The sequence below is a fragment of the Silurus meridionalis genome, chromosome 2, assembly GCF_014805685.1.
Source record: "Silurus meridionalis isolate SWU-2019-XX chromosome 2, ASM1480568v1, whole genome shotgun sequence".
In the NCBI taxonomy this organism is placed as follows: domain Eukaryota; kingdom Metazoa; phylum Chordata; class Actinopteri; order Siluriformes; family Siluridae; genus Silurus; species Silurus meridionalis.
Genome location: NC_060885.1, coordinates 32,278,240 through 32,291,350, shown reverse-complemented (window position 1 = coordinate 32,291,350; position 13,111 = coordinate 32,278,240). Strand labels below are relative to the sequence as shown.

At 36.9% G+C, this 13,111-nt stretch overlaps 2 protein-coding genes across 3 annotated transcripts; both read left to right on the top strand.

Annotated features, from left to right (window-relative positions):
* The first annotated feature begins 3,058 nt into the window (after positions 1 to 3,058).
* On the top strand, positions 3,059 to 7,745 carry LOC124378357 (glycine N-acyltransferase-like protein). The gene is made up of 5 exons (XM_046837983.1): positions 3,059 to 3,133; positions 4,488 to 4,598; positions 4,720 to 4,828; positions 4,940 to 5,063; positions 6,482 to 7,745. Exons 1-5 carry the CDS (start codon positions 3,059 to 3,061, stop codon positions 6,879 to 6,881), a joined length of 819 nt encoding a protein of 272 aa, XP_046693939.1. The 3' UTR covers positions 6,882 to 7,745.
* Positions 4,485 to 12,859, top strand: LOC124378362 (glycine N-acyltransferase-like protein 3). 2 transcript variants are annotated; one of them, XM_046838003.1, is made up of 6 exons: positions 4,485 to 4,598; positions 9,669 to 9,745; positions 10,408 to 10,518; positions 10,602 to 10,710; positions 11,633 to 11,756; positions 12,007 to 12,859. In XM_046838003.1, the coding sequence occupies exons 2-6, from the start codon at positions 9,671 to 9,673 to the stop codon at positions 12,398 to 12,400; spliced, it is 813 nt and encodes a 270-aa protein (XP_046693959.1). In that variant the 5' UTR covers positions 4,485 to 4,598; positions 9,669 to 9,670; the 3' UTR covers positions 12,401 to 12,859. The 2 variants fall into 2 exon arrangements, with proteins under 2 accessions (XP_046693959.1, XP_046693952.1); XM_046837996.1 differs by lacking the exon at positions 4,485 to 4,598 and adding an exon at positions 8,605 to 8,728.
* The last annotated feature ends 252 nt before the right edge of the window (positions 12,860 to 13,111 follow it).

Below are 13,111 nucleotides of genomic sequence, written 5' to 3'. Positions count from 1 at the left end.
GATTTCTAGTAAACATTATAAAACTGCTCAACTAAATTAATCTTAAACATTAGATTTATAATATAATTTAACTCACTCATATCACTCATTATTTCCTTCCTTTTTATTTTCACAAATGACATTTACAACGTGAGGGGTACAATACCAAAGATCGGTACTGAATATCCTAGGAACATTATAATGCTGGATATACAGTTGTGATACAGTTGTGTAACCTGTGCCATAAGCATTATATGACAGGCTCAATAAGTACAGTAATAGATATGAGATAATATTAAAATTAGCTCTGTGCTACAGTTCCAAGCATCCGCCTACCTCATTTTTAGCAATAGCAAACTATAAGAAGTGCAGTTCTCTGAGCAGATGTTCCCTGAGGTGATCTAAGACAAATGTTTCAAGGTGCTTCATCAGTGCTACCGGTTTGTAGTCATTCAGGTCCCTTTGGATTTTTCTTCCAGGATAATGAAACTAGCCAAAATATATTTAAAAGTGATGGCACATTTATTTCATTTTCACAGCTGTAGATCTTCACGCAGCTGGACCGCAGCTGGACCGCACATGCATTCAGGAATTTAACAACCACAACAATCATTAGGCCACTTTTCCTTAATGGACCTTCTCACATGCTCAGGTGGGATGGATTGTTTTGAGGAGGGAAGGGACAGGACTTCAGACAAGGTGTTGGGTAGGTAAGTTAATTATCAGACCTATTAAAAATCTAATGATTGGCTATTAAAGACGTACTCTAATGCACATGTGTCAAACTCAAGGCCAAGGAGATGATTTTATGTAGATCTATTATTATTGCTGTTAATGGCCCGGCGATATGTAGCGCTGATAACACAAACTACATAATAATAATTACTACATAATAATGTATTTAAAAAAGGTATTTATTTTACCTCCCAATTTACAAAAACTCCAGGCCCCAAATATGTTAATAAATCAAATCTTATTGGAAATCTTTTGTAGCTACGTATTAAAATACTCAATTTAAATATGTTTAATCTTCTTCTTTCGGATGCTCCCATTAGGGGGCGCCACAGCAGATCATCCGGCTCCATACCACTCTGTCCTCTACATCTGCTTCTTTCACACCAACTACCTGCATGTCTTTCCTCACTACATCCATGAACCTCCTCCTTGGTCTTCCTCTTTTCCTCCTTCCTGGTGGTTCCATCCTCAGCATTCTCCTACTGATATACCCCATGTCCGTCCTCTGCACATGTCCAAACCATCTCAATCTCACCTCCCTCACCTCGTCTCCAAAACGTCCTACATGCGCTGTCCCTCTAATAAACTCATTTCTAATCCTGTCCATCGTCACTCCCAACGAAAACCTCAACATCTTCAGCTCTGCTACCTCCAGCTCCACCTCCTGTCTTTTACTCAATGCCACTGTCTCTAAACCATACAACATCTCAGGTCTCACCACAGTCCTATAAACTTTCCTTTCACTCTCACAGATACTCTTCTTTCACAAATCACTCCTGCTATCACTCTTCTCCACCCACTCCACCCTGCCTGCACTCTTTTCTTCACTTCTCTAACACACTCTCCATTACTTTGCACTGTTGACCCCAGGTACCTGAACTCCTCCACCTTCTCCACCTCTTCTCCCTGCAACCGCACCCCTCCACTGCCCTCCCTCTCATTCACACACATGTACTCTGTCTTACTCCTACTGACTTTCATTCCCCTCCTCTCCAGCGCGTACCTCCACCTCTCCAGGATCTTCTCAACCTGCACACTACTCTCACCGCAAATCACAATATCATCAGTTTAATAGCATTTTATATACATCACCTGCTGCATATTTTACACCCATTGACTGTGTGTCACGTGTTGTGAACCAAATTGCTCTGAAGTCTTGTAGCTTTTGAAACCAGATAGACTAAAAACACCACACCAGAATCCAGTTTTGCACTCACTTATATGCGTTCTGAAGCTGTCACAGAACCATTACCATATATGAGCTCCTGAAGGTTGCACATATTTATAGAATCTGCTATAGGGACAAGATCCTTTTCCTTATATGTCCGTTTTCCAAGCTTTAAATAGTTCGCTTTATTCTTTACACACTGCAATCCTCACACAGTCAAATACATAACGCATAAGAGAAAACGGTTCTATTATTATGTATTATATTGATCAAGATCTGTGAATGTATTCACTTGCTGCATTCTTAAAACTCAATAAATGTTTGTAACTTTTGTGATAGTCGTGTGAAAATCTCTCAGTAATCCTAATTGTGAAAAGACAGATCTCACATTTGTGCAGCCACTTTTGGAAAAGGGGTCAAATATGCAACAGATGCTTTATTGTAATGAAATAATTGTCTTTTTTGAAAAAAATTATTTATTTATTTATTTATTTATTTTTTGATATAGGTCCTGTTTTCTTCTATATCCATTTAAATGTTGATTTGCTGGTGTAAATGGGATAATTTTTCCGTCTCTCTCCACCACCATGCTCGACAGCTTATATGTATGGTGATGTGCTGGTGTCTACCAAAACAATCTCCATCTCATCAGTTTATTATATTCTTATTATAATTATAAAAATATATATATTAGAGAGTTAGAGACTGTCAGAAGTAAAGATTGAGTTTCACCAATCTGTGAAAGCGGCTACAAATTGTGGAACAGTTTGAGAAAAATCTTTCTCAACATCAACAGACATTAAATCAGTACAGTACATTATATCATGAAAATATCCAAAGAATCTGGAAAAAAAAAAAATCTCAATGCACAAAAGAAAAGGACGAAAATCTGAATAGGATGCTGTAATGGAAATCACTGCATGGGCTCTGAAACACCTCCAGGAATCAGTGTCTAAACACTGATTTCTGAAAACATATACTATACTGATTATACTACCTATGCAAAGTCATAAAAATAAATGTGTATGCAAGTTTCTGTATGTGTGTATGGGCGTGTGTGTGTGTGATATTGGGTGACGTGTGATTGAGTGGGCAGTGTGCTACTCGTTCACCAGTTTGTAACCTGAGTTTGTTTTATTTGTGACTGGATTTCATCAGCAGGAGGTTTACAGAATCATGAAGCTGTTGAGCAAGGAGGAACTGAAGAAAGCAGAGGAAGCTCTCAGGCATTACTTTCCCCAGTCTCAACAGGTCTGTAAACAACACTAAATTAACTTTATAACACTGATCTGACTTTAAATGGGTGTTTCACTGTGTTTATCTGCCAGGCACATGTTGTTAAAGGAAGCACATGATGATATGCTGAAATAATATAATTGTACATTTTTGGACATTTCATTCATATAATACCAAAGACGGTAAAAATCTGCTATTTGAGTTTGCATGTTAGATAATGACAGATAGATAAAGGACAGTGTTATAAATGATTTAATGTATACATTGAGGCTTGTAGAGTCCAGGAATCGGTTTGTTCGGAACAGGTTATCTTAACCTGGTAGTTTGCATCATCAGGTAAATACTGAACTTAGTAACCTTGTGCTTTTCAATAAAAAGCATATTTGCAATACCCCTGTGATGAACTACAAAAAATACTCAAATAATAACAAAATATATATTTCTGAATAAAAAAGGAGTAAAAAAAGCACAGTCCAAAAAAAAGATCAGAGTTTCCAGTTAAAAAAAAAAATCTTGTTCTCGATCACAATATTTCAATTGTGATATTTAACAATAATCAATTGCTGATTATTTGTTGATCAAATTAGATTTTCCTCGATTTTTAGTGTTAGTTAGGGTTAGAATCATGTTTTATTGATCAGCCATTAAAGTACATTTTCAAATGTAAGTTTAACCTGTTGTTTAATGAATTAATGTTTAACCTGCCCCTATTTCTCCATGTTCCCAAGTACCCCATCCCTAAAAGTGATCAAATGAACCCTTACATTTATATCATGTGACACTTGGTGCTAGTACTAATCTTTAACCGCATTCTAGATAAGAATGTGAGAATCAGGAGAAATGCAGAACAATAAAGGTGTTGAGCAATCAGAAGATGTAGAAAGGTGAGGAAGCACTCAGTCAAAACTATAATAAAAGAGTATAAAAAATACCACTTTTTGGTATTAGGAATTGTTTTATATATGCATATCTGATGCAAAAAAATGGAAACTAAGATTTAAAATGACCTTATTGTTCTCTAGTGCATCATAATATAAGATCTGCATAGGCTCATAATATTTTAAGTATGATATTCAGCAATATGCAATGGATTATTACTTGTTAAGATCATATTTTAGTGATCAGCCAGAACAGAACATTTTACTCAAATATCTGTTGTTTAACTCCTCCATTTCTCCCCTGGTATTCGGAAGTGTTTCAGGCATTCCTTATTGCGCTAAATGTGTTTTATCATTAGACTCTCGAGACTGTTAGGATAAATGATTGCAGATTGTACAGCAGATTTAAAGAGGCAAACAAAATGCTCAAATGTTCACAGTAATAAATCATAAGGTGCTAAAGTAAGATTTTGTACTTTTTATATTCTCAGGTGTACGGATATGTTTCTGCTATCAATCGAGTAGAAGCTGACCCCACAGATGTACTGGTGGACCAGTGGCCAGATTTCAATGTGCTACTTATAAAACCAAGACGGCGGAAGGTATTGCGCAGGATGATTTCAATATGCAAATGTTGGGGGTTTAAAGTAAAATATGTAAACCATATGCAAATGTAACCAATATCTCCATTGTAATAGTTTGACCTGTTTCTCTTATACACAGAAACCAGACTTTTTAAAAGACGTGTGCATTTTTACCAAGGACAAAACATCCCTAATGAACATATTAATCAGGACAGACATTATTGACTGGAAGCAGTACCAGTGTCTAAGTATTAATTAATTAATTATTAATTAATTAATTTTTTTTACAGCTTTACAAAGACCCCCCTCTGATTCTAAACGTGTCGTTTAACCCTATAACCTATAACATATTTGTTTAGGTGCTGACCTGCAATATGAGGAACCATTAATGGCTGTAGCGATGAACAAATTTGTACCAATGGAAAACATATGTTCCTGCAACCTATTAAATTTGCAAGATCCATCAAAGCTTACACTTGACAGGTACATGGTTTGCTGTTATCCATTCAGTGCAAATAATTTCAGCCATAAGTTCAGCCTGCTTCCACAGGACCTCTAAAAACTTTTATAATATTTTAGAACTGTCATACGGGATCCAAAACCTGTCGCTTTAGTTTTTAGTATCTCGTTTCGAGTGTAGGTTATTTCACTTAGACCACATGTACAAGGGAGAAAGAATGTACACTCTTCTTTTTTCGAAATGGCCTTATAACCCTTCACAGATTGTTTGAGTATTTTCTGTTGTCACCTGAGCTTATTTGCTATACGTACGGTGTAGTTTCGATAGCATCAAAGAATTATTGTATAGCCAAAATATTTTGGTCCTGAGAGAAATAATATACAGTGCGAAACCCTTTTACTTTTTTAAAAATGTTATGTTGCAGCCTGATATTACACTCAGCACCTCGTAAAGTGACAAAATAAATTTCTGTAAATGTATTACAAAGCAAAAAAAATATTAATATCACGTGTACATAAGTATTCAAACACTTTGCAACAAGAGTTGCCATTTAGCTTAGTTGCCCCCGATTCTCTTGAGCTTTGCTAAGATGTTTCTACACCTTGTCTGAAGTCCATTTTTGGTATATTGAATTGATGGGACATGTTTTGGATAGGCACATGCCTCTCTATAGAAGGCCTCCCAGCTGGCAATGCATATCAGAGCTAAATCCCAAATCCCTGTGGTGGCAGCATGGTGGTGGCAGCAGGGAGCAGGAGACTGGTTAGGGTTGAGGGAAAGCTAAATGGAGCAAAGTACAGAGATATCTTCAATAAAAACCTGTTTCACAGTGCTCATAACCTCAGACTTTGGCTAAAGGCTCACCTTCCGTTCATATGACAACGACCCTGGGCACACAGCCAAGACAACACAGGATTGTCTCAGGGATAATCTGTGAATGTCCTAGAGTGGCCCAGCCAGAGCCCTAACTTGAACCCTATTGAACATCTCTGGAGAGACCTGAAAGTGGCCGACCACTGATGGTCCGCATCCAACCTTACCCAGCTTGAGAGGATTTGCCATGAAGAATGGCAGAAATTCCTTAAACCCTGGTGTGCTTAGCTTGTTGCAACCTACCCAAAAATATGCAAAGCTGTAATTGTTGCTAAAGGTGCTTCTACTAAGTAGAGTAAAGGGTCTGAATACTTATGTACATGGGATATTTCAGATTTCTTTTTACATACATTTACAGAAACTAACTAGTTTAGATCGATAATCATTTATAGAGTGATAGCAAATTCCAAGAGACCTGTTTGGTGGCGTATGGTGGCGAATTTGCTATTACTCTATAAATGATGATCGCTCTAAACTAGTTAGTTTCTGTAAATGTAACTAGTTTCTAGTCAAACAAAGTCAAACAAATTCAAACAAAGAAAACCAATCTCTTCCTCAACCTCTACAGATCATCTGTTCAAGTGTCACCACTGAAGGAGTCCCACATTGCTCTGGTCTGTAGCACATGGAAGTTTAACATGGGTAACCTCACTGAACCCATGATCAGAAACATGGTCTTGAATTTCCCTTCGTATTGTGTGCTGGATGCAGAGGGTCGGCCCGTGTCATGGATATTGACCTACGAGTCCTGTGCGATGGGAATGCTGTACACTTTGCCGGAACACAGACGGAAAGGCTACGCTAAAGTCCTGGTCAACGTTCTGGCAAAGAAACTGCATTCAGAGGGTTATCCGGTCTACTGCTTCATTGAAGAGGAGAACCAGGCATCCTACAAGCTCTTTACAAGTTTAGGCTTTTCTGAGGTTCCATCATTCAGGAATGCTTGGTTTTCCGTCAATGAAATCTGAATCACTGAGTCACTGAATCAGTACTTTCTTGAAGGAACGTTCTTGAAGATGGTGTTCACTGCACATACCATATGTTATCCATTTATACCTCATGACAATATGAGCCAGTATGTTGTCCATTTATACCTCATAACTTAATTTCTGCTTTATCATAATAATACTGTAACTCCATGTATTCTTTTGATATTTTGAAACAATGTGATAATGATCTTTGGCTAATTTAGTAAAGTTTTTACAAATCTTTATAGATCAAGCTCTTTTTATGGCTCTAAAAAAATGATTTTGTTTTTGTTTTATGTAAAACTATAACCATTGGATTAATGATAAGAAATGCTTTAAATAAAAATTTACCTGCATAAGTATTCAACCCTCATGTGACGTATAAAAACTAATTTCTGTGTACAGTACTGAACTAGATAAGCTTGCATAATAATCCATGATCTTTGAGGCTTGTAACTAAGATTGTGGATATCATAAAAGTTATCGAACGCTGCTGATCAGTTCTCGTAGGATTTGTGGTTTGAATTTTTCAACAATGATGCACACTCTTAGACATAATTATGCAATTAATTTACCCTTTATTTTAATTCTACACTGACTGTTTTCACAACTAAAAGGTAGGTAAAAGATTATTACAAATTGGTCAATGAAGGCACCTGCACACGTTTGTGGACGCTTGACCATTACACCCATATGTGTAAAGGTAAAGCGGCCACTGGAACAAAAAACACAAAGCGGTTGATGCATGGAAGCTTCTAAAGATGAAGTGCAATAATTTAAGTGTCCTGCCCAGCGCTCTGACCTCAACCCCACTGAACACCTTTGGGATGAATTAAATACAAGCTGTCTACATGTCTCCTCACCTACATCGATCAAACATAACATTATGACCATCTGCCTAATATTGTGTGGGTCCCCTTTTGCTGCCAAAACAGTCCTGATTTGTCGAGCATTAACAGAATTAAATTGTTCAGCAGTTTGAGCTACAGGAGCTCATCTGTTGGATCGGACCACACGGACCAGCCTTCGCTCCCCACACTCTCCTCAGTGAGCCTCGGCCGCCCACGACCCTGTCGCTGGTTCACCACCGTTTCTTCCTTGGAGCACTTTTGATTCTGACCACTGCATACCGGGAACAGAGAGCTGCAGTTTTGGAGATGCTCTGACTTAATCGTCTAGACATCACAATTTGGCTCTTGTCAAACGTCCTCAAATCCTTATGCTTGCCCATTTTTCCTGCTTCTAACACAACAAATTTGAGGGTAAAATGTTCATTTGCTGCCTAATATATCCCACATACTAACAGGTGCCAGGATGAAGAGGTAATCACTTTTAATTACTCACCGGTCATAATGTTATAATGCCATAATGTCATGCCTGATCGGTGTAGCTGAATGAACACAAATCTCACAATCATGCCTAAAATGTAGTGGAGGGGCTTTTCCCAGAAGAGCTGAGCTTAAAGCAACAAAAGGGTTAACTAAATTTTTTTATGATTTACAGAATTAAAGCTGACCTCGATATAGCCCCTTTTGGACCATTCGCCAGATTTCACTGTGCTACTTGTCAGAAAATAATGGCAGCACATATGGGGCCTACAAAGGCCCTTGTTTAAGTAAACTCTATTATATTTATTATATATTTATATTAAATCTTTTTTTTACTTTTCCCTACTCCTTCTTTATCACTCCTCACTCCAAAATGACTGGTTTTGTTGGGTGTTCCTGGTATGCAGTGAACCAGCATTGAAGTTTTTGATTAATAGGATAGATGAAGACCCCATAGATGCCCTGGTGGTGCAGTGGTCAAATTTCACTGTGCTACTCATCAGACCAAAACGGCAGCAGGTATTTCAGAAGCTCACTTTAATATGTAACTTATTTTGGCTCAATATATAACATACTGTGTTGAAATCAGAAGATTCTACAGTAAGTTACATTAAGTGAGGTGATGGAATGGCAAGAGCAAAGATCACATTTGACACATGATGAAACTGCAGAATCTGTCAAACCTTACAACTGAAGTGCAACAGATTTACCATTAGAAAGCGTTATTGAGAGATAATAATCAAACGGCTCAAGCGATATTTTAACCTGCCAGTTATTTTATAGAATAGACAAGTTTATTGCATTTTTTCAAATGACTGTTTGTGTGTTTGATAAAAAAAAAAAAAAATGTTAGTTTGAAGGTTTTTTATTTCATGCATTATATTTACGATGATTGTATATAAAATGTATATAATTCATAGAATTCATATAGTTTTTATTAACTATTTATTAACTATTTATGTAAAATGGCGGAAGTTTGGCACAGTGCTGGACTCAAGCGATTCACGATAGAATTTCTGAGCATAAAATGTTTGTGTTTTTACATTTTATTTTTCTTTTTTCATTAAAAGACTATTAAAACTGTGATAATTATCATGCCATTTAAAAGCATTCGTTTTTATTTTTCATTGACTGATTGTTTCTTTACTGTAAAAGCTACTGTATAAGAAACCAAATTATTTGCCAGACTTTAACCCTAAACAAATCAGTAAAGTGCACTGATATAAAAAATGGCAATAGATGAGCCTTAAAAAAAGAAAAAGAAAAAAACCTGTGCCAGTGTTTAGAAAAGAATTGTGGGCAGGACTTAGGAACCACCCATTGAGCCCGAATGGTTTGCTCCAATAAAATAGCATGGAATCTTACAAGCACACATACAGAAGATTGAGTGCACCTGTATTTAATCTGTATTCTGTATTTATCTAAATTCGTTTTGTTTGTTTTTTTCTTCTTTTGAAAGCCATGAAGCTGCTGAACAAGGAGGAGCTGAAGAGAGCTGAGGAATCGCTTAGACATGACTTTCCTCAGGCACAACAGGTCTGTTGTGACTTGTTTTGAAATTGTTCTATATATGTTTTTTTTGGCATGATCAATATCACACACACACCTATATATGTATGTATGTATAATGCTGATGTATGTATATGTGAAATTTACTGGGTAATTAAATCTAAACGTTCAGTTGGACCAGTAACTAATCTATATTGACTTTTGTTACTCATTAACAAAAACTGTACTGTAAATGAACTATAAAACAACTGATCATTCAAGATTATGGGACAGTGTTTTTAAGCACAGGATGCATAGATCACTAACTGTAACTGTAAGAAAAATCAAGTCCATGGACATTTATAAATATGCCAGAAACTATGAGACCATCCAATCCTATAGAAATTATTCTTTTAAATCTCTGTGATATTGAGTGTTTGTCTGTTACATGAAAAGAGAAGTGGTGTGATACCTCCTAAGGTGAATAAACGTTTAGTTCAACCTGGAAGTAAAATAATATCACATTTTATTGCAGGGGTTGTTCATTTCCATTAGAGAAAACTGAACAACAGCTGGAACAAATCAAGATAGTGAGAATTTACTTAGTGCAAGAATGTACTGTCATTAGATGTAATGCATACACATATAGAGCCTTTATTTATATTTTATATATTGAGTATATCATAAGAAGAGGATTTTTTTTTCTCTAGGCATATGGATATGTTTTTTTAATGAATCGAGTTCAAGCTGACCCTATAGATGTTCTGGTGGACCAATGGCCAAATTTTAATGTGCTACTCACCAGACCACGACGGGAAAAGGTATTGCACAAGATGTATAGTTTTAAAAAAAAGCTGTTTTCCCGAATGATTTTATCACATTGACCTGTTTCTCTTGCATACAGAAATCAGACCTTTTCAGAGACCTATGCATTTTTAGCAAGGATGACTCATCTCTATGGAGCATACTGATCGAGACTGATGTCTTTGACTGGAAGCAGTACCTCTGTTTAAGTATAAATGTGTTGCCATTTTGTTCTTATTGCATTGAAATGGTAAATGATTGTTAACACACAGTAGTGTCTGAAGTTCAGGGAAGATGGTTAAAAAAAAACATCAAATGAGCAGCAGCTTTTTTACATGCAAAAACTGCTGCTCATTTGATGTTTTTTTTTAACCATCTTCCCTGAACTTCAGACACTACTGTGTGTTAAACACCAAGGAGATAGGAGTCAGGCCCTTCTGACACTAATAACTAACGAAGACCAATCTAAAGTAGCATTTGTGATCTGGAGAAATGGACTGTGCAAGTCTATGGTCATGAACCTGTCCTGTGGCTGCATGGTTTTATTTCATACAATTGTGTGCCATACAAAACTGGCAGGTTCGAGAGCCGGTCTCAAACCCGGGTCGCTCGTGCAGGCACTCCAGCAGGGGGTGGGGGGGTGGGGGACAGGAGAAGCCAGGGAGATACCAGGAGCCTCAAGTAGACAAGACTCAAGACTTCAAACAACCATAAATAGCAAGACACTCACCAAACAGAACAACAAAAAAACCCACACAGATCCAGATTTAAATACAAATATAAAGACAGACAAATACCAAGATCAATAGAATACCGAATATACCAAGACAAATATAAAGACGAGAAAAAAATAAAATAAAATAAAAAAATACAGAGAAAACAACGACCAAGACAAAAGGGATAACTTAAAAACACAACACTAACAAGAAGCAGGTGGGAGACATTAAACAGTTAGGGTGTAGGGGATAAGAGAGTAGGGGATAAGGCCTCAGTGGCGGCATCTGGTGGCCAAAGCAAAAACAAACAACACAAAAATGTCCAGACCCTGACACATAACATCAGTTTTTGTTGTCTGTGCATATCCAGTTTGATGAATCACTCCAATAAACACCAACAATTTTTTTTTTTTAGGTGTTGACCTGAACCATAAGGAAATGATAAAAAGTGTAGCTTTGAGCAGAGGGGTGCAGGATGTGAAAAATCATGTGTGCTACATGATGACACTAGAAGATCCATCGAAGCTTTCAAGTGAAAGGTAACAGATCTGACTTTTTAATCCTTAAACTTGTCAGTATTTTATCCTGCAGGTTAACCTTAATTTGAAATCTGTTCCTTGAGGCTTTTGTAAATATGATAAGATTCATTAATTTCTTTCAGTAATGGTTTCAGTATAGTAATGTTTTCTTTCTAAACATTATTTTTACTAGAATAAATAAAGAAAAATACAAAGTAAAAAAAACCAATGTTTGCTTTGCATTGAAACAACTCTCCTTGACTCTTTATAGTTTACCTGTACGAGTGTCGTCACTCAACGAGTCTCACGTCGCTCTGGTGAACAGCACGTGGAAGTTTGGGATGGATGAATTCAGTGAACAGTTCATCAAAAACATGATCGTGAAGTTCCCTTCTTGTTGTGTGCTGGACTCAGAGGGTCGTCCGGTGTCATGGATATTGACCTATGCCTCCTGTGCAATGGGAATGCTGTACACTGTGGCAGAGCACAGACGAAAAGGCTACGCTAAAGCCCTAGTTAGTGTCCTGGCAAAGAAACTGCATTCAGAGGGCTACCCGGTCTACTGCTTTGTTGAGGAGGAGAACCAGGCATCCTACAGGCTCTTTACCAGTTTAGGGTTTACTGCAGATCTGTCTTACAGGGCTACATGGATTGAATGTGATTAGATTTATAACAGTCCAAGAATGTAAGAATGTATATGAAAAACCTGTCAAAGTTGCTGCAATTTGTTTAATAATAGAAAATGGCAAATAAATAGCAGAAAAAGGGTCAAGTGTTTGAGTTTTAGAGTTCAGTACCTCTCCCATCCATCGGCTTCGGTTTGATCAATTACCGAAAAGTATGATTAACGTAGGCTTGTGATACCAAGGTAGAAATTTGATGATCACCATGATTTATTATATACAGATTATCTGTTAAATGATATGATATTAATATAATGTATTGCTACAAATGTAACTGACAGCGATTCTTAAAAAAAACATTAAAGAGCATCAAATAACACTGGTTGATTGATAAATTAAAGCTCATTAATTTGGACATTTTACATATACAGAAAAAATGCTTACATTGATATGATTTTGATGTCCAATCTAACAGAGCTACCAATAAAATATTGAGGCTTTTGCAACCATTTGTGATTCTTTCCCATAAATGTTTGCACAAAGTTGGAGATACACAATTGCATAAGACATTTTTTGGATGCCATTTCATTTTCCCTTCACTTCTCCAAACTAGGAGACCAAAATCTGTCCCAGCATTTCAGTGCACCTGTTCACAAAGGCAGCTCCTTGAAGATATGCAGTACATGGGTTGAAGTGAAAGATCTCCTGCTGGAACTCAAGCCTATTGAATATGAGTGAATGTGAACACTGACT

What these genes read in the sequence shown, in the direction of transcription:
- LOC124378362 (XM_046838003.1), top strand. Translation starts at nt 9,671, where the DNA reads ATGAAGCTGCTGAACAAGGAGGAGCTGAAGAGAGCTGAGGAATCGCTT. An exon ending in ACTTTCCTCAGGCACAACAG is followed by an intron (nt 9,746 to 10,407) that starts GTCTGTTGTGAC and finishes TTTTTTCTCTAG; the next exon opens with GCATATGGATATGTTTTTTT. An exon ending in CCAGACCACGACGGGAAAAG is followed by an intron (nt 10,519 to 10,601) that starts GTATTGCACAAG and finishes TCTTGCATACAG; the next exon opens with AAATCAGACCTTTTCAGAGA.
- LOC124378357 (XM_046837983.1), top strand. Translation starts at nt 3,059, where the DNA reads ATGAAGCTGTTGAGCAAGGAGGAACTGAAGAAAGCAGAGGAAGCTCTC. An exon ending in ACTTTCCCCAGTCTCAACAG is followed by an intron (nt 3,134 to 4,487) that starts GTCTGTAAACAA and finishes TTATATTCTCAG; the next exon opens with GTGTACGGATATGTTTCTGC. An exon ending in TAAAACCAAGACGGCGGAAG is followed by an intron (nt 4,599 to 4,719) that starts GTATTGCGCAGG and finishes TCTTATACACAG; the next exon opens with AAACCAGACTTTTTAAAAGA.